General features: G+C 52.7%; 1 protein-coding gene and 1 long non-coding RNA gene across 3 annotated transcripts; one reads left to right on the top strand and one right to left on the bottom strand.

The window, feature by feature from the left end:
• Positions 1-358: 358 nt before the first annotated feature.
• LOC404051 (serpin peptidase inhibitor, clade B (ovalbumin), member 6-like) lies at positions 359-11,084 on the top strand. Of its 2 annotated transcripts, XM_024984156.2 has the most exons (7): positions 360-1,216; positions 2,690-2,864; positions 3,037-3,186; positions 6,086-6,203; positions 7,161-7,303; positions 8,606-8,761; positions 8,949-11,084. In XM_024984156.2, the coding sequence occupies exons 1-7, from the start codon at positions 1,200-1,202 to the stop codon at positions 9,351-9,353; spliced, it is 1,164 nt and encodes a 387-aa protein (XP_024839924.1). In that variant the 5' UTR covers positions 360-1,199; the 3' UTR covers positions 9,354-11,084. The 2 variants fall into 2 exon arrangements, with proteins under 2 accessions (XP_024839926.1, XP_024839924.1); XM_024984158.2 differs by lacking the exon at positions 8,606-8,761 and having other exon boundaries at positions 359-1,216.
• Positions 11,085-13,999: 2,915 nt separating this feature from the next.
• Positions 14,000-20,498, bottom strand: LOC132343664 (uncharacterized). The gene is made up of 3 exons (XR_009492609.1): positions 20,322-20,498; positions 17,443-17,530; positions 14,000-14,833 (listed from the first exon to the last, which is right to left on the bottom strand). It is a non-coding gene; the product is annotated as an uncharacterized lncRNA (long non-coding RNA).
• Between the last annotated feature and the right edge of the window lie 30 nt (positions 20,499-20,528).

Genomic DNA, 20,528 nt, shown 5'->3' on the forward strand with positions numbered 1-20,528 from the left:
AGTTTCTTGAGTTGCCAGTTTGAAGAAGGCAGGGGTTAGTCCCTCAGTCGAGTGTGACTCCTTGGGACCCCATGGACTGTACCTTTCCAGGCTCCTCTGTCATGGACAGAGAATTCTCCGGGCAAGAATACTTGAGTGGGTTGTCATGTCCTTCTCCAAGGGATCTTCCTGACCTAGGGATTGAACCCAGGTATCCCGCGTTGCAGGCATATTCTTTACTGTCTGAGTCACCAGGGAAGTCAGGTTGAAAGTGCCCACCAAGTACACAGCCAAATGAATAAAGCCCGCCCATCTGGGGACAGACACAGCTATGTGATGTTGAGAATATCAGGGATAGGGGTCAGAGGTCAAGCGCTTCCGCCTGCTGGGGAGGGGAGAGGGACGGGGCTGGGGTGGCTGTGTCCTCAGACTTCAGGCTGGGAAGCCACAAAGCAGTACCTCTAAGGTCCAGTCCAGAGGCACAGTGACCTGCGGACCTCTCTGGATGCTGCCACACCACCCGTCGCTAGGCAGGCTGGAATAACGACGTGTCCATCATGCTGGAAGTCAGGATGTGCCTGTTCTGTCTTAGAACATCCTTGGACCCCTCACTTCCCCAAAGGAGGGAGGAAACCACGAAGCAGGGAGCACGGGGGCCCAGCGCAGGAAAGGGCGGGCGTCCAGAGTGGCGAGGACCGCGGGAGCCTCACGCCCGGAAGAGGAGGGGCAGCCGCGCCCGCGCCTCCGGCGCACCTGCGAGGGAGGAAGGTGGGGGCCAGGGGGTGAGCGCTTCGCGGGGCGACCCCGTCTCCAGGCTGCGTGTGAGCAGCTCAGAAGGAGACTTCTGCCCAGCTGTCCTCAGCAGCACCAAGGCTCTCCCGCTCCTTGTGGACTCGAGGATTCAGTTTGTGCTTTACAGCTTTTCCCTTAAAAGGGACCGAGAGAGGGCCTTCCCTGGCAGTCCAGGGGTTCGGGCACCGCGCCTTCACTGCCGAGGACCCGGGTTCAGTCCCTCCTGAGGGCACACGGTCCCCCCAAAGAGAAAAACAAGAAATCAAGAGAGGGGCTGATACTTGGAGTCTTGGGACTTGGAGAAGCGTTCTAAATGGACGTAAAGGAAAGAAACGGCAACCCACTCCAGTATTACTTGGAAAAGCATTCTAAATGGACGTAAAGGAAGGAAACGGCAACCCACTCCAGTATTCTTGCCTGGAAAATCCATGGACGGAGGGGCCAGGTAGGCTGTAGTCCACGGAGTCACAGAAGAGTCGGACACTGCTAGCTAGTAACCAAATTGGATATTAAAGATGGAAGAGAATGTGTGTGGGGGGAGTGTTTCCTCTCCTCTGCCATCTTCCTGGTTAGTCTAGGAGTTAAATTTAGCTAAGACAAAACAAGAGCAGAAATCCAACCCTACTGAATTTTGTGCGAAAATCGAAGATACAAGACTCAAGAAGTGACAAGGCAGGCAGCTTTGTGTGTGTGTGAAGATTTGACAAAACAAGGGGTTTTTGCCTGGGGTAGCAAGTTCGTGAAGTAACAGGGTTTGCTGGTTCGTTGTACAACCATTTCAGCCTTGCATTTCCCTCTTTGGTTGTAAAGATGTCTCTCTACCTCTGGTACAGGGACGATATTTCCACGTGGAGATTTATTTTCAGCTTTCAGGGTGAGCAGAAGAAAGGCAGAGCACACTTTTTGCACCAGCTATTTCTCAAGTCTCTTTACTTCAGAGCAATCAGTGTGCTGCAGTGGAGTGTTTTGGGGTGAGCTGCCCTGCACGCCATCAGGAGCACAGATTACCTGGTGCGTCCCCGTCCTCATGCAGGGGGACAGAAATCAGGGAGCTGACGCAGGGCCCGGAGCGGGGCTGCCAGCCTGCACGCCCTGTGGCTTCGCGCCCTTTCCTCAGGCTCACCTGCTTGTTTCTCCCACGTCGGTATCTAGGACTGACGCTGCTTTCTGTTGAAGAACTGGGGATCTCTCAGCTATCATCCCTTCCCACCAGGCAGAGAGGCCCTGAACCCTCACGCACCCCCACCCCTCCCCCAGTGTCCTGTTCTGGACCAAACGCCCTCCGTGGCGGGGCTGTCGACCTCCGAGGCCGGGCCCTGGAGGTGGACGTGGGCGCGTCCCGAGCCCTTGTCCTGAGTGGGGTGAGCAGGTCCTGGGCCTGGGCACAGGGCCCTGGATTCAGGCTTTGGCACAGGTGGAGGTCCCATAGGAGGAGACCTGGGCCTCAGGGGGTTTGTCTTTGAGGCTTTTGTGCTTCTTTGTACGGGATTTTCTTGTCTTTTATCTCAAGGCTTCAGGTTATGCTAATCAGGGTCTTTCTGTCTCTTTACATAATGTTCAACTTGTGTAACTGTGCATTTTGATTGATCATTTTGAATGATTCTTGTTATAAAATTGTACCTATAGGCCCCAAACACACCGAACAATCTAGAAATGGGAGCAAAAGCCCACAGCTCCTTCCCGACCCTCCCAGGCCGTGTCCCAGCACACTCTGTGTGTCAGCAGCGTGTCTCAGCCGTGTTCACGTGTCAGAAGCCCACGGGGGGGTCTGAGGCCCCGAGGAAACCGAGTTTTGTGCATGTAGCTGTTTGCTCGTCCAAGCAGAGCGTCAGTGCTAACAACAGTTAAGAGCGGAGTGAGACGTGGCCGACCTGTGGCCTGAATTTGCGTGACACTGATTTTAAATCCATCCTTTCAGCCTCGCCACCATGGATGCGCTGTCAGAAGCAAACGGCACCTTCGCCTTGACCCTTCTGAAAAAGCTGGGTGAGGGCAGCTCGAAAAATGTGTTTATCTCGCCCCTAAGCATCTCCTCTGCCCTGGCCATGGTCCTCATGGGAGCCAGGGGCAACACCGCAGCCCAGATGTGCCAGGTACATTCGGGAAGCCGGTTCTGGGCGGCGGCCGATGCTCTTTCCTTTGCCCGTGAGCCAGTGTCCGCGATCTGAGTCCCAAAGGCCTCGCTCGGCAGACAGGCCTCGCTCTCCTGTAGTCAGGGCGTACTGCACTTGTGCGTTTTTATCTGTTTTTTTTTTTTTTTTTCAGACGCTTTCTCTAAACAAGAGCAGTGGGGGAGGTGAAGATGTCCACCAGGGTTTCCAGAACCTTCTCAGCGAAGTTAACAGGACGGATACACGGTACTTGCTCAGAACCGCCAACGGGCTTTTTGGAGACAAGACTTATGATTTCCTCTCGGTAAGTCATACTCCTGATTGCCCGAAGCACATAGAGACCGAGGTCGTGTGGAGACGGGAGGCGGGCCTTGTGGTGCAGACAGGCCTTGTGGGCTGAGACCCACACGGAGGGCGGGCTGTGGGACCCCAGTCACGACCTCACGCTTCCGGGAACCGTTCGGTCATTGGCTGTAAGAGGAGCCCTGTAACAGCCTTGTTCACATATTCATGAAGCTTCAGTGAGATGATTGTCAGAGAACTAACACGAATCATACCACAGTTGCAGAGGAGTTGGCCCAAACAGGGAAGTGATCGAATAGAATATTGCTGGTGTTGTTTTTCACGTGTTGGAAGTATTTTGTGCATTGTGAGACTTGCTTAATTCTTTTACACATGTAAACATTTTGATTATCTTTTCCTATGCAGAAATTTTTTTTAATTTTTGTGTTTTTTACTCTGGTTCTATTTAATCACACTGCTTTCCTGATTTTTAAATTTTTTTCATACACACCTCAAGTAACCTGTGAGTGTGTTCTTATTATATAAAACGCAAACAGAGCCAGAGTCCTCCCACACTCTCTTCCACGTTGCTCCCGCGCCCAGTCTGAGGGCTTGTCCCCTGTACCTAGAGAAAGGCTTTGCATCTCACTACCTGTGTGGCTGCTGTTCAGTCGCTGAGCCGTGTCCGACTCTTTCTGACCCCGTGGGCTGCAGCAGCCCAGGCTCCTCTGTCCTCTACTGCGTCCCAGAGTTTGCTCAGAGTCACGTCCATTGAATCGGTGATGCATCCAACCCCTCGTCCTCTGTCCCCCCTTCTCCTTTGCCTTCGATGTCTCCCAGCATCAGGGTCTTTTCCGATGGGTCGGCTCTTCGTGTCTGGTGGCCACAATAATGGGGCTTCAGCCTCGGCAGCAGCGTGTGTCCGCCTCACCCTTCCTCACGGTGGCGGGCGGCGTGCTCAGGGGTGGCTGTACCAAGACACAGCCGCCAGCCCTGGGTGGGCGTGGGGTGGGACCCAGCCCGGGCCGAGCCGGCAGGGACCCTGTGTGTGTGGTTCTGTCCTGTGTGTGCGTGCTACTACAGATGGACTTTAGAGGGAAGGGACAGAGGGAGGCTCTCAGATCTCAGTGAATTCTGCCTCATTCCCACCCCGAGGGCTGCAGCCCTTCCTGTCGTCCTCAGAAAGGGTAGGGGGTGGGCGCGTCCACCTTCTCCTCAGCGCTGCAGGTGCTCAGCCTTTAACATTCTGATTGCTCACAAGACTGAGCAGCTTTTCATGGTGATCAAACGTTTGTATCTTTTCTGAAAATTATGTATTTATATGTCCTATGTGTATTTTACTTTTGAGCTTTAGGTCTTTGTTTTTTGTTTTGTTTTGTTTTTACTGAGTTCTTTGTATGTTTAGGATAGTGATCTTATTCTGTTATATAACTTTTTTCATTATTTTTCACACTTGTTTCAGAGTCTAAATTAACTGTTTTAAAACAGGTGGTGTAAAGTGAATGTAGTCAGCATGAGGTCAAATATTGGTAAGGTTTGTAGAGCACAGTGCGAATTTTTTTTACAACCTGGTTTACTTGTTTTTATCAGTCTTAGCTACATGCTAGTTTATTGTCATCTTTTTTTCTTTAGTTCTACCAGTTTACTGCTACCAACCCATTTCCCTCCTCCCTCATGCATGTACACTCAGGCATGTAACCCTGTGGACTGCAGCCTGCCAGGCTCCTCTGTCCATGGACTTTCCCAGGCAAGAATCCTGGAGTGGGTTGCCATTTCCTTCTCCTGGGATTGTCATATTTGTGTAAGCCTTAGATTTACAAAAAAGAAAAATTTCCAATAAACACAAAGAATTGGCTAATTTTCCTTAACTTTCTTTCTTTTCTAGTGGATATTTGAAGACAAGCGTTGATGTTTAAAATGTTATTTTGATATGGACTATAAAATCAAAACATTAAAAATATTTTTCAGTTATTTCGTAGTGATTATTCCACGAATCCAATACCAATGGCAATGTATGATTAGATATTGCTTTAGTTTGGTTTTGACTGGTCATTACTCACTAAATAGTATTTTAAGAAGCAGGCACTTGTTTTCAGATGTGTTTAAAAGCTGTTGAAATCACCAAGGGTATGATGAGGTAATGACTTGTAGGTGACCACTTTGGTTCCAGACCATTTTCTTAGACTGGGAGATGGACATCTTTTCCAAAAGCCCCGATTAAGAACTGGAGCAGTAGGTTGGCAGAGCCTGAATGATGTGAGGGTTCTATGAAATGAGGCACCCGGACCACGAAATGCAGGATCCACAGTGTGCAGAGAACTCAGCCACGTGACATCGGCAGAGCCAATTCTCCTGGTCCTCAGAGCACCTCTGAGACGTAGCTACTGCTGCGTCCTTGCTTCCAGGGGGCGAGGAAGCCAGAGAGACGCTGCACCTTTCCAGGGTCACACGGCAGTGACGCCCGGAACGTGTGCTGGCGGCAGTGTTGCCGCATCGCCTCTCTTGAATGGCTGTGTTGTTGTTGTTTAGTCGCTGAGTCGTGTCTGACTCCTTGCAACCCATGGACTGTAGCCCTCCAGGCTCCTCTGTGCGTGGGATTGTCCAGGCAAGAATACTGGAGCGGGTTGCCACTTCCTTCTCCAGGGGATCTTCCCCACACAGAGATCAAACCCTTGTCTCCAACACTGGCAGGTGGATTCATTACCACTGTGCCACCTGGGAAGCCTGTGATTTTACTCAGTTATTTATTCAATGTAGCTGAAAACGGAGAAACCGCATTGAAGGTTAATTCTGCACATTCGTTTGTACATTACACAAGTAACTGTCAAATGATCAGTGTTGAGATCGGCGCGGTGAAGAAGTAAGCTGTTGGTGTTGTCTGTTTCTGTAGCCATGTGATTCTGTCATTCCGTCTCTCCTAGTCTTTCAAAGATTCCTGCCGCATATTCTACCAAGCAGAGATGGAAGAGCTGGACTTTATCAGCGCTACGGAGCAGTCCAGGAAGCACATAAACACCTGGGTAGCCAAAAAGACAGAAGGTGAGGACGTGTCACTACTTCTGTTCACACAGTATTTGAATCAGTCTTATTTTCCATCAGTTCCTTCCCAAGACCATCAAATGTAAACAGAAATGGCTTTTTTCTCCATAAAACTGGAAACTTTCAAATCCACTTCTGAAATTTAATCAGTAATCAATTTCTCTAGCTTCCCCCCTCCTCATCAGTATTTGGTGCACCTCTTCCAGAGCAATCGCACTTTGACTTTTGGCTGTTGCAGTTAATGTTCATATAGTCTGCCTTTTCACAAAGGGCGGAAGGAAGACTCTGGATCGGGCTCCACCTCCCTGCCTGTGCAGCAGAGCGCATGCTCTGCGGGTCGCTGAGCATCACTGCAGGACACTCGGTCAAGCCCTCGTCCACCTGCGCTTCTTCGTTTTCGTGCTCTGCAAGCTGGCTTCGGCCTCTTCCCTTCAGGACAGTCCCCTCACGTTGTAGACCGAACATTCCTTTTTCTGTCACTGTGAATTATCCTGCCCTATTATTTGTTCATTTTATGTGTTTTATGCAACTAATGGTATTTTCTGAGCGGAGACATTAAGGTTTTTGTTGCTGATTTAGCTTTAGGGGCCAGGCTCCCTGCATAGGTTTCCCTGGTGGCTCAGATGGTAAAGAATGCACCTGCCAATGCAGGAGAGGCGGGTTGGATCCCTGGGTCAGAAAGATTCCCTGGAGAAGAAAATGGCAATCTACTCCAGTATTCTTGCCTGGGGAACCCCATGGATGCAGGAGCCTGGTGGGCTACAGTCCACGGGGTCACAAAGAGTGGGACCCAACTTAGTGAGTAAACAACAACTCCCTGTTTGTGGTTGTCTGGGGGACAGGGAACCCTCTGGTCTGTGCACTGACTCCTGCAGGGGACGGACCAGTGACTACTGTGCCCAGCACCTCCACCAGGAAACCCTGTTAGCTAACTGGTTCTTTAAATCTTCCTTGCAGGTAAAATTAGAGACTTGCTCCCTGCAAATTCAGTTAACCCCATGACACGTCTTGTTCTCGTGAATGCCGTCTACTTCAAAGGGAACTGGGACACAGAGTTTAACAAAGAGCACACTGAAGAAAGGCCTTTCAGAGTCAGCAAGGTGAACGAGAATGTGTCATAATAAGGGAGGAGGTTCTTGGAAACGGTCCCTGGGGTCCCCTTGGTTTACGGAGCCTGCCAGGAGGCTGATCTCAAGGAACGTGTGCCTCTTGTGGCCTTGGCAGCCCAGATGTGGATCTGGGCACACCCTGGCTTCCTCTCCCCCTGCTCCGCCTTTGCTGTATCATGAGCGGAGATCCGTGCGGCCAGTGTTCCGTCTTGTATCACACATCCCACGGGGCAGCTCGCAGGTCTCTGGGCCTCCTAGAACCCCCAAGATCCAGTTCAAACTCCAGACCGTGGCTGTGACGCTCCCTGGGCCTGGATCCTACCATCTGTCCCCCTCCCGTCAGGAGCTACCTACACAGACGCCTTTCTCTGCAGGGCCGTCCAGAAGCCTCCCTAGCGGTCTCCCCAGCCCAGGTTCCTGGTTCCTGTGTCCCTCCTCTGAGCTCTCACAGAGCCCGTGGCCTCTCACAGTGGCTCTGATCTCCCAGAGCCCCTCGGGCCCATGTGCAGGACCAGGGAGGTTACTTGGAAGTTTTCCTGAGGACCGTGGCTGGGCTGAGAGTGGTGAGGGTAGGAAGCACAAGTCAGATTGTTTTGTATTTTCTTTTTAATAATTGTATCTATTTATCTTGGCTGTGCCCGGTCTTCTTGCTGCAGAGCCTTTCCTGCAGCTGCCATGGTGGAGGCCCTCTTGGCTCGGTGCTCGGGCCTGTGGGCTTAGAAGCCCCTGGACTGTGGGGTGTTCCCAGACCAGGGATGGAGCCTGTGTCTCCTGCATTGGAAGGCGGGTTATTTACCCCTGAGCCACCAGGGCAGCCCTGTTGTCTTTAAAACTAGAGCCAACATGGTTTGCTCATGGGTCACCTGTGGGGCGCGAAAGGCACCCAGGACCCTCCAGGGTTTGGCGGCGGGATGAGTGGTGTCGCCACGAGCAGAGATGGGAAGGTATAGATGGAGCACGTGGAGGGGAACACGAGCCGCCAGTGTGGGAGCCGAACTGGAGGCTCCTTTGCGTCCAGATGCAGATGTCAGGTGGGCAGGAGCCGGGGGAGAGGTCCTGCTGGGAATGTCCATGTGGAGACTTCCTGGGTCAGCAGGAGAATAGCAGCCTGAGGCCTGAGTGCTGGGAACCAGGGGTGGGAGCTGGAGCTGTGCAGACGAGCTGACGACGTGGAGCTGGGGTGGGTCTGGAAGACAGGACAGAGTGTGTGGGCCCAGGTGGACGGCTCTGATGACTCGTCCAGCGTGTTCACGGGTCTTGATTCAACTTAACGTTTATCCATTTCCTTTATAGAATGTAGAGAAACCTGTGCAAATGATGTTCAAGAAGTCCACCTGTAAAATAACCTACATTAGAGAAATAAGCACCCAGATTTTGGTGCTTCCTTACGTAGGTCAAGAGCTGAACATGGTGATTCTGCTGCCCAGTGAAAGAACTGACTTGAACATGGTAACCGGGCAGCCATGGCTACGGGGCCCAGGGTCTCGTCTGGATCCCTGCTGGGCACTGGGCTCCGGGAACTCGTCTGCAGCTGGCAGGCCACCCCGGGCCCACAGGGCTCGGAGTGTTGGTCGTAGCGGATGGTCCCTGGGGCAGCGCTGCTGCAGACCCTGAGATCTTCTACCTTCTCCTGCAGGTGGAAAAGGCCCTGACCTATGAGAAATTCATCGCGTGGACAAAGCCGGATGTGATGGACGAGGAGGAGGTGGAGGTGTTTCTTCCCCGGTTCACGCTGGAGGAGAGTTATGATATGGAAGAGTTCCTCCGAGAACTGGGCATGACCGACGCCTTCGAGGAGGCCCGGGCCGACTTCAGAGGGATGTCGTCCTGGCGAGGCCTGCACCTGTCCAAGGTCATCCACAAGTCCTTAGTGGAGGTCACCGAGGAGGGCACGGAGGCCGTGGCCGCCACAGGGGAGGACGTCATGACAGGCTCCCTGACGACCATACCCATGTTCTATGCCGACCACCCCTTCCTCTTCTTCATTCAGCACAGCAGGACCGGGGCCATCCTGTTCTGCGGCCGCTTCTGCTCGCCGTGACGAGTGGGGGGGCCCCCAGTGCTCCTCACCTCTCTCCCCTATCTCTGCGAAGAGCTGGAACCCCGGTGACCTTGGCGAAGGTCCACAAATAAAGAGCTGATCGAGACCGCCTGTGTGTGTCTCTGTGTGTGTGTGTCTCTGTGTGTGTGTGTCTCTGTGTGTGTGTTCTGTGTGTGTCTCTTTGTGTGCACATGTGTCTGTGTGTGTCTGTGTGTCTGTGTGTCTGTGGTGTGTGTATGTGTGTGTGTCTGTGTGTGAGTGTGTGTCTTTGTGTGTGTCAGTGTGTGTGTGTGTGTGTGTGTGCCTGCCCATGTGTTCTCGTGTCCCGTGCCTTCTCAGAACTGCACATGCCATCAGAGGTGGCTGCTCGGTGGTCCTGTCGGTGGGGAGCACTGGCTGCCTGCTCTCTGCGTCCTCCCTCTGCCCGCCCCGTCCAGGCCTTCGGGGAGAGCGCTGTCTGCTCCAGGCCTGGAAGGATGAGCGGGGCTTCCCTGTCTCCTCTGCTCAGTGGCCCTGCTCCTGAGACCAAAGCGAAGCAGAGGCTACAGCAGCCACAGGCAGGAGGAGCAGGCCTCAGAGACCCCCGAACGTGAGCCCTCCAGAAACCAGCAGAAGAGGGGAGGGCCGTGGACCCAGACCAGAGAAGTCCATCCCCGAGCCACTGTGTCTGCACTGGAGGGTCTGTGGTCAGAGGCGTGTTCAACTGCTTGACCGTGCATACTCCTGAGCATGCTCAGTTGCCCACGGGGTCAGAGATGAGCAGACAGGTCCTGTTCACGAGATGGGGGCGTTTCAGACCACGTCATGGATGTACACCGGGTGACTTTCCATCCTGCCGCTGGTACTGGAGATAAAGAGGCGGCTAAGGTTTCAACCAGTCCATCCTAAAGGAAATCAGTCCTGAATGTTCATTGGAAGGATTGACGCTGAAGCTGAGCTCCAATACTTTGGCCACCTGATGGGAAGAGCCATTTGCAAAGACCCGATGCTGGGAAAGATGGAAGGCAGGAGGAGAAGGGGACGACAGAGAATGAGATGGTTGGGTGCCATCACCAACTCGATGGACATGAGTTTGAGTAACTCCGGGAGCTGGTGATTGACAGGGAGGCCAGGCGTGCAGCAGTCCATGGGGTCGCAAAGAGTCGGACTCAACTGAGCAACTGAACTGCACGAGGCTTTCTGCAGCCGCCCGTGTTCCCTGATGAGACGTGGGGCCCTCGCCCAGCCGATGCTGAGGTTCGGGTGGAAAGTGGTGGGGTGTCCACTGGCCTCCCTGTGGTGTCATCAGGAGCTGGGCTCCCTCTAACCTAATGGTGTGACCAACATTCTCAGCCTGTCTCTAGTCTGCTGTCTCTGCTGTGCCCAAGTCAGTGCCTGAGCTGTGAGGAGAGACAGGCTGCAGAGATGCTGCCCTTGGGAGCGGGCGGCGGGCGGGCCAGCGGCGTCAGCGCCCCCCTCGCCCCAGCCTGGACCACTGTCGCCTGAAGTGAGCTGTCTGTCCATCCAGGGTCTGAGGCGTCTGTCCTTCGTCCCCACCAGGCCGTCAGTGGGATGCTGTGACGATGGACACAGTGGGCCCGTGTGTTACAGAACCTGTCACACAGCTCGGCCCCTGCCCATCTCTTTCTTAGCTGGATCTACTGCGTTAAATGTCATTGGCAGTTTCCTCAAAACTGTATTTTTCAATGTGATCTCATTAAAATTTTTAAATAAAATCGCCTTAGAATCTTCCATGCATTTGTGATCAATAAACTTGGAATTCCTGTCCTCGTCATAGTCCTTCCCTGGTGGCTCAGACCGGGAAGAATCGCCTGCAGTGCGGGAGACTGGGCTTCGATCCCTGGTTTGGGAAGGTCCCCGGGAGATACTGGCTCCCCACTCCAGGATTCCAGCCTGGAGAATCCCACGGACTCAGGGTCGCAGAGTCAGACGTGGCCGAGCCTTCTCACTCTCACTTACTTTCCTCCCAGTTGATCTTGTCTGTGACCAGCTCGGCTTCAAGGAGGAGTGGCCGGTGGCCCCCAGAAGGACCTGCGGCTCAGTGCTCTGCTTTCATTGTCTTCAGATCCTTTATAGCTTTTGAGCAGAGGGTCCTGCGTTCTCATTTTGCTCCAGACCCTGCAAATTACGGAGCCAGTCCTGCCGTGGACTATAGTACCTTTTATGGAGAAATATAGTCTTTTTTTCAGATGCTGAGTACCAGGTAAGCTCAAAGCAAATCCTGAGAAATGAAAGATCTTCTCAATCCACTCTTTCCACATTAAAATATATACACATTTTGGTCAGGATATTTCCATAGTTGGCTTTTGAACTCCACACAGCATGTGTTTCCATGAGAGAAAGAAGTAGCCCAGTTCAGGTCATTTCAATTGCTCAGCCGTGTCTTATTCTTTGCAAGCCCATGGACTGCAGACGCCAGCACTCCCTGTCCATCACCAACTCCCAGAGCTTACTTAAACTCATGTCCATCGAGTCGGTGATGCCATCCAAGCATCTCATCCTCTGTCGTCCCCTTCTCCTCCTGCCTTCAATCTTTCCCACCATCTGGGTCTTTTTCAGTGAGTCAGCTCTTCGCATCAGGTGGCCAAAGTATTGGAGTTTCAGCTTCAGCATCAGTCCTTCCAATGAACACCCAGAACTGATCTCCTTTAGGATGGACTGGTTGGGTCTCCTTGCAGGCCAAAGGACTCTCAAGAGTCTTCTCCACACCACAGTTCAAAAGCATCAATTCTTCGGCGCTCAGCTTTCTTTATGTCCAGCTCTCCCATCCACACATGAGCACGGGAAAGACGAGGCAGCCCAGCGTGACCGTTGATTTTGTCTGTCCCTTGACTGGGCCAGAGGACCAGTTAACTGGTCTAACACCAATCAAGATGTTTCCGTGAAGGTAGCTTTTACAGAGGATGAGGATTAAATGAGTCGACTTTGAGTAAGGCAGACTGGCCGCCAGCACGTGTGTGGGCCTGGTCCAGTCAGTTGAAGGTGACTGAGGTCCCCTAAGGAAGAGGCGCTTTCCTCCAGAGGCCTGTGGACTCAGGCTGCACAGAACCCTTCCCTTCCCCCACCTCCGGCAGCAGGGCACAGTCTCCCCCGTCCCTTCCTCTCTCTGTGTTCAAACCTCAGAAATCGCCCGGAAAATGGTGGCTGTCTGCTTTAGCGCCTGCAATGCCCAGCCCTGTAGTTCCATCACTCACTCACAGCCTCCCGGAAGGAGGACGCGGATGGTCCTGGCAGCTCGCCCTGCCTCTATTTGCAACTTTCCTTGGTTATCTGAGGTCAAGGTGCAGGCGGCATGTTCCCCGCTCCTGGCAGGAACAGTCATCTTCCTCTTCTGAGCCAGCGTCCTCGTGTCGATGTCCCTCTGGCCTTGGGCTCACCCTCAGCGTTCCTGTGGGCTTCTCCGGTGAAGTATCCGCCTTCCAGTGCAGCAGATGAAGGGTTGATCCCTGGGTCGGGAAGATCTCCTGGAGGAGGAAATGGCTACCCCTCCAGGATTCTTGCCTGGGAAACCCTGTGGACCGAGGAGCCTGGTGGGCTACAGTCCACGGGGCCGCAGAGTTGGTCACAAATTAGCGACTGAGCAAAGCAAGTGAAATATAGCCTCGAGCAGAGAGGTGCCGGTTGACACAGTCACGCCCCCGTTCCCGTCTTACCCACCCAGCCCTGCTTTTGTCCCGAGGTTCCCCCAGAGGCACAGATGGCCCTTCCCTGGCTTGATGGAGTTGTCTCAAAACTGCAGAATCATATATGGATGTGAGAGTCGGATCATAAAAAAGACTGAGCGTCAAAGAATTGATGCTTTTGTATTGAGGTGTTGGAGAAGACTCTTGAGAGTCCCTTGGACTGCAAGGAGATCAAACCAGTCAATCCTAAACGAAATCAGTCTTGAATATTGGAAGTACTGATGTTGAAACTGAAGCTCCAATACTTTGGCCACCTGATGTAAAAAACTGACTCATTGGAGAAGACCCTGATGCTGGGAAAGATTGAGGGCAGGAGGAGAAGGGGATGACAGAGGATGAGATGGTTGCATGCCATCACTGACTCGATGAGTTTGAGCAACCTCTGGGAGTTCATGATGGACAGGGAGGCCTGGCGTGCTGCAGTCCATGGGGTCACAAAGACTTGGACATGACTGAGCGGCTGAACTGAACTGAACAAGGGGTCTCTTTTGTTAAGGAATCCTTTGAAAGGAAAATGAAAGTAAAACTTCTGGCAAACCAATTCAGGACATGGGGATTTAAATATGGCTCTTCTTTGTGAAGAACTGCGCTCTTTATCTGCAGAACTCTGTCCTGGATGGTAGGGCAGACAGCAACCCGAAGGCGAGCCAGCAGCAGTCGGGGCTCTCTGCGGTTCTCGGCTCAGACTCATTTGCTTCCTCAGCCACGTCTCCCCCTGCTTACAGCTGGGTCACACCTGCCCTGCCCCGGGTGTGCAGCTCTGAGGCTCTGAGGCTTTAAGAGCTGAGTGTGTATGGTTCCGGCTCAGAGAAGTGTTGGCGGCTGGTGCACAGGGAAAGGGGCTCTCGCCCACCAGGGCCTGTTGCCCAGAGTCACCGGTTATGAGCCCGGGCAGCCACGACTGGTTGCTTGTGAGTAATCAGGTGTCTTGGTTTCCGATAACCGATCACCACAAACTCAGGGTCAATGTGTCATGGAACCTCGCCATATGCACGACATTAACATGCGCTCCATATCCTATATATAATTCACATGTAATATGATCAACAACAACAGTCAGTGCCAGGGTGTGTGCACATTCACCTGAGGTGCATCCAGGGAACCCAACTGGGGTTCCCCGGGGTCCTGGTTCTGCTCATGGAGCAGGTAATCTCTGGCCAGGGTGGGGGTCGGGGTGGTGGGGGGATACAGGAATCACCTATACTCTCATTGTGACAGAGTCTCCGCTGGGTCTGGAAAATTCTATGAAGTTGCTGGTGAACCATTTTCACTTTCATTTCTACATATGCTCTTCCCTGTATTCCCCAGGCCAGGTTAGATTCAGTCCCAAAGAGATTTTTCCTGTCTTCCTCCAGTTATCATGACTTATGCCCTCCTGGGCTGAATGAGTCTGTGACACCATTATCAGCTGGTGGGCACTGTCCCCCTTGAAGACAGGTAGCACGCCCGGAGGTATTTTTGTTGTCATAATGGAGGGAGGTGCAGCTGGCCTCTAGTGGAGGAGCACAGGAGCCACGTCAGGAATGGTCATCTGACCCCACTCGTCAGCCGTGCTGCCTGTGAGCAATGCTGGCCGGACACGTAATCGGGCCCCTTTCACGTCGGAACCCACCACATCTCCAGCACAGCGGTGTGTCTGGAGGTTTCTCTTCGGGGGCCTAGTGGGTGACGTGCAAAGTCAGTGGTGGTATTTCCCATCAACAGTGGTGGAGGCAGATGTTTATCAAGCTTCCCATCACTTCTCACTGAAGTTAACGAACGTGACACGCAGTGTCTTCTGGAAACTGCCCACCAACTCTGTGGAGCAAATAGGTGTAAATGCTGTCAGGAAGTCAGGTTCAGACATTCGTGAAAAGGAAGTACCAGCAACGCTAGCACATGTCTTAAACGCGGGCTGAGAGATACACGTCTGAAACTCTGATCTTGCATTTTAATATTGCTTCTGAATTATGTCTGCCTCCTTTCTTGTTTCTGCAGCCCCCCTCCCTGGCGTCACTCCCAATACACCCACCCCATGTAGCCCAGCCTGTGCGTCCCCCCGACTCCCTGTTCCCGCTGTCCTGTAGGAGGACCACCCTGGGTCCTCCCTTCCCGGCTCTCCGCTCCTGGGCAGGTCACCGCCACCCTCACCGCCCACCCAGGACCTCTCACCTCTTTCTGAGGCACACTGCGATTGCTTCAGTTCTGAGTCTCAGGGAATTTTACCCCTATCATTTGACTTGCTTCTTAAGTGTCTCTTTAGGTCCAACCTGGTCCTTTCCTCTGTGTCATAAATCCACATTAGGACTGAACAGGGTTTTTAGAGACAAGCCTCTTGTGAAACTGAAGCTTTCAATCTGTGTAGTTTTCATAAAATTCCTTGGTCTGGAAAAAACCCTCCGAACGGCCATACTTGAAGTCCCGCTTTTCTGCCATGTGACACGCAGCGTGGTGGTGGGGGGAGATTAGTGAGCCAGAGGAGGGGTCCTGGCCCTCTGACTGGGCTGCCTCTGTGACACACATCCTTCCTCTCAGCTCCTGGTGCCATTTCGGGGGCTTGACCTCACTGGGGGTGGTGCTGGGTCAGCCTCGGGATCCAGGAATCTCCTGGTTAATCAACGTTCGTTTTTATCCATCAACCTGATCTGTCTTTCAGTGTTGCCGAGCACTGGGACACCTTCCTGCGCTCAGGTCCCCTCCTCCCGGCCACCTCCTGTTTCGTTACAGAAGCTAAAACACTTGAGGACAAGGGTGCAGGGAGCAGGGGAGCCGACTGCCCAGCACTTTGTGTGGAACCCCGGAACCACCGGGCGCCCTTCTCTGGGTCCCGTGTGCTGGGTGCAGGCCATTCCCGATCTGGCTTGGATTTCAAGGCTCCTTCCTGCCACCGACTTCTCAGTCTCCTCCGGGACACACCCCCCGCCCCCACCGGCACCTCCCGGGACCTCCCAGGTCATTCTCAGAGGACCTGTTCTCTGACATCACTGGGAAGACCCGGCTCTAAAATGCTGTTTCCCTCTGCGTCTGGCTGAAGGGCTTTAACATTTGTGACAAAGGAGGCAAGAATATACAAAGCAGAAAAGAGAACCTCTATAACACGTGGTGCTGGGAAACCCGGCGAACCACTTGTAAAAGAATGAAACAAGAACACTTTCTAACACCGTACACAAAAATAAACTCAAAGTGGATTAAAGATCTAAACGTAAGACCAGAAACTGTAAAACTCCTAGAGGAAAACATAGGCAAAACTCTCTGACATAAATCACAGCAGGAGCCTCTCTTACCCACCTCCCAGAGTAATGGAAATAAAAGCAAAGATAAACAAACGGGACCCAGTTAAACTTAAAAGCTTTTGCACCACGAAGGAAACTATAAGCAAGGTGAAAAGACAGCCTTCAGAATGGGAGAAAATAATAGCAAGCGAAGCAACTGACAGATTTAATCTCAAAAATATACAAGCAGCTCCTGCAGCTCAATACCAGAAAAATAAACAACCCAATCAAAAAATGGGCCAAAGAACTAAGCAGATATTTCTCCAAAGATGACATACAGATAGCTTCTCCAGCTTCTAGAGAAGATGAGGGACACATGTACACCCATGGCTGATTTACGTCAACGTATGGCAAAACCCACCACAATATTGTAAAGTAATTAGCCTTCAATTAAAATAAATTAATTAATTTAAAAAATATTTGTGCATAATCACATGCCCCAGGAAGCCTCACCATCCCTTTAGAAATGTGTCCAGACACTGCGGTTGATGGTACGGACACAAAATCAAGTCAAGGAGAATGAGGCTGTCCTAAGGCCGGTCACCTAGTGGGGAACACGGAAGCTTCTCCGTAAAGTCTGTCCGGAGTGAAGTGTCTGCCGGGGACTTTCTTGGGGAATTTGTGTGTGGCTGCCACCATCTAGATGTTTTCTCATAACATTTAGGAAATACCTCTGAGGACTTCTGGTGTTCTCATCACCTGGGAGGCTCCTCAGGTCAGAGGTCGTGTCCTCAGCCAGGTGCCCAGCGCCCAGCCCAGTGCCACGCTCATGGGAGAGGCCTAGACGACCCTGCTGTTTGAGTTGACAGTCTTCCTTATGGAAGAATGAGGCACTCATGGAGGAAACAAGTTTAGAGGGAGAAAGGCCCTCAAAGTTACGGGAGAAACAAGTTCAGAGGGAGAAAGGTTTTCAAAGTTACGGGAAAAACAAGTTGAGAGGGATAAAGGCCTTCAAATTTAAGGAAAAAACAAGTGTAGAGGGATAAAGGCCTTCAAAGTTCCGGAAACCTTTGCAAAACAGGGCCATTGCTCTTTGTAGGCTGCTGAGACATGGCATCTGAGTGCCCGCAGGCAGAGCTGCAGGCACGGTCTTTTGCTAACAATACCCGTACAGGGCTCACTGGGCTGAGAGTTAGGAGGCCAAGAGGGACTGACCTTGGTGGTGGTGGGAGATGGTGCTCTGACGGGTGACCCAGGCCTGTTAGGGTGCGCTTGCCGGAAACCAACTCCCTCTTCTCTAGAGCTGAAAGTCAGATCATGAAATAAAGCCTTTGAAAAACACGGAAACCTTCCTTCTGGACAGTGTTGGAAAACTTCCAAAAATGCTTCATTCTAGCGGCTTGGTTTTCCCTTTTTTTTGGCAGGATCCTTCAGATTCAACCACATAGGGAAATATTTTTCAGATACAATGCTACTCTGTTAAAAATAATCGCATACGGGGAATTAAGATGGAAAAGATAGCATTTCAAAATTTCTTGATTTTTAATTGATTGTTAAAAGGATTTGACGTTCCCTATGTATCTTTTCGGGAGTTCTCTGGTAGCTCAGATGGTAAAGAATCTGCCTGCAATGCTGGAGACCCAGGTTCGATCCCTGGGTTGGGAAGATCCCCTGGAGAAGGGAACGACCACCCACTCCAGTATTCTTGCCTGGAGAATCACACGGACAGAGGAGCCTGGCAGGATATAGTCTATGTATCTACTGTTGGGAGAAGAGGAAGAAAAAAATGAAAAGCTTTTTTTCTCATTTCGAGCTCAGGTTTTTCATCCTTGGTTAAACCCATCTCCTATCACGGGGATACAAGCCGGACGGAGGGAAGTCCTTCAGGCCTTGGCACACAGGGGCGACCGCGTCCACGGTAGAGGAGAGAGCCCTCTTGTCAGGAGCGTGAAGGCCCGGGGCTGAGGATGAGCGGGAGAGGCCCCTGGCGCCGCGCACAGTGGGGGTGGGCGTCCTGCTGGCTCCCGGTGGGAGCGCCCTCAGCGAGGCCTGCAGCGCCCGGGCCCTGAAGCAGCGTCTCTGAGAGCAGGCAGAGGGTGGGGTGCCGCGTGGCGGGCCTGCGGGCCTCCTGCCTCTCCTCCTGGGGTCAGAGGCGTTCCCCGGGCGTCTGCCCTGATGGCTGCGAACATCAGGGGAGGCGGGGGCCGGCGCTGCGTCCAGGCGGCCCTGGATCAGGGCTCACCTGGACGCCCTTGTGGAGAGAGAGGCCCGCAGCAGGACAAAGCCCCCTGCCTCCTGTCCTTCCTGTGGACACGTCGAACAAGGCCTGGCTCCAGACTGGATGCTAACTCCTGGGCAGGCGGACAGCTGGCACGGGGGCCCAGGGATGGCCAGAGCTGCAGGCCTCTCTGGGACGAGCACCCCATTCAGGGGGTTGGGGAACCCCGACACCCTTCTCTTCCACTTCAGAGCTCTGGGCTGAGATGTGCCTCTCCTCTCACACACCACCTTCTGACTCAGAGGATTGTGCATGACATGAACAAATAAACATAATAAATCCAGCACTTGGCTGGGAGATAACTGAAATGAAAAAAATATTAAACGAGTTTAGGGCAAATCATTCTTTTAAAACCTCTGCTTGCTCTGGCTATTTCCTGTCTTACCCTTGTGTTCACAGGGCAGGAACACCCGAGACTCTGGGATGGGTCCTGCAGTGTTTCTGCGAAGAAAACAGTCTGTGGATCGTCTTGAAGCAGAGCCCATCATGCACATGCTCTGAGGTGTGGGGGTGAGGAGCTGGGATGGGGGGTGATAAGACAGATGTGCGGGACAGACGAGGTGTGCTGGATTTTAGGATCTAACCAGTTTTCCAGGTGAAAAAGCCACCTACGTGTGAGAGGTTCTGAGCTGGGGCAAATCCGGAACCTGAAGTCACATTCAGGAGGTGCAGGGAGCAGGGGAGCCGACTGCCCAGCACTTTATGTGCAGAACCCCGGAACCACCGGGTGCCCTTCTCTGGGTTCCGTGTGCTGGGTGCAGGCCCTTCCCGATCTGGCCTGGCTTGGATTTCAGGGCTCCTTCCTGCCACTGTCTTCTCCTCAATCCCCTCCAGGACGCATCCCCCACCGCCACCTCCCGGGACCTCCCAGGTCATTCTCAGAGGACCTGTTCACTGACATCACCGGCAAGACCTGGATCGAAAATGCTGTTTCCCTCTGCGTCTGGCTGAAGAGCTTTAACATTTGTGCATAATCACATCCCCCAGGAAGCCTCACAATCCCTTTAGAAATCTGTTCAGACACTGCGGTTGATGGTACAGACACAAAATCAAGTCAAGGAAAACGAGGCTGTCCTAAGGCCGGTCACCTAGTGGAGAAGGAAATGGCAACCCACTCCAGGATTCTTGCCTGGAGAATCCCAGGGACAGCGGAGCGTGGTGGGCTGCCATCTATGGGGTCTCAGAGTCGGACACGACTGAAGCGACTTAGCAGCAGCAGCAAGGCTGGTCCTAGCGGGAACCATATGGAACACGGAAGCTCCTCCATAAAGTCCATCCGGAGTTTAGTGTCTGCCGGGGACTTTCTTGGGGAAATTTGTGTGAGGCTGCCACCATCTAGATATTTTGTCATTACATCTAGGAGGTGCCTCTGAGCACTTCTGGTGTTCTCATCACTTGCGAGGCACCTCAGGTCGGAGGTTGTGTCCTTAGCCAGGTGCCCAGCACCCAGCCCAGTGCCACGCTCATGGGAGAGGCCGAGACGTCCCTGCTATTTGAGTTGACAATCTTCATTATGCAAGGATGGAGCACTCATGGAGGAAACAAGTTTAGAGGGAGAAAGGTCTTCAGAGTTAAGGAAGAAAAAAGTTTAAAGAAAGGTTTTTCAAAGTTACGGAAGAAACAAGTTTAGAGGGATAAAGGCCTTCAAAGTTCCGGAAACCTTTGCAGAACAGGGCCATGCTCGGCATTGCTCTTTGTAGACTGCTGAGAAATGGCATCTGAGTGCCCGCAGGCAGAGCTGCAGGCACGGTCTTTTGCTAATCATACCCGGACAGGGCTCACTGGGCTGAGAGTTAGGAGGCCAAGAGGGACTGACCTTGGTGGTGGTGGGAGATGGTGCTCTTCCGGGTGACCCAGACCTGTTGGGGTGCGCTTGCCAGAAACCCACTCTGTTTCTTCTCTAGAGCTGAAAGTCAGATCATGAAATAAAGACTGAAAAAACTCCACACCCCAGAGGCCTGGGTCTGCGGAGAACCGGAGCTCCCAGGGCAGTGGGCTGAACCTGGAAGTTGTGGGCGGGGCG

This window comes from Bos taurus, chromosome 23 (assembly GCF_002263795.3).
Source record: "Bos taurus isolate L1 Dominette 01449 registration number 42190680 breed Hereford chromosome 23, ARS-UCD2.0, whole genome shotgun sequence".
Taxonomy (NCBI): Eukaryota; Metazoa; Chordata; class Mammalia; order Artiodactyla; family Bovidae; genus Bos; species Bos taurus.

Coding starts and splice junctions, on each gene's coding strand:
- LOC404051 (XM_024984156.2), top strand. Junction 2,865..3,036: donor CCGCAGCCCAGATGTGCCAG/GTACATTCGGGA, acceptor TTTTTTTTTCAG/ACGCTTTCTCTAAACAAGAG. Junction 6,204..7,160: donor GGTAGCCAAAAAGACAGAAG/GTGAGGACGTGT, acceptor TCTTCCTTGCAG/GTAAAATTAGAGACTTGCTC.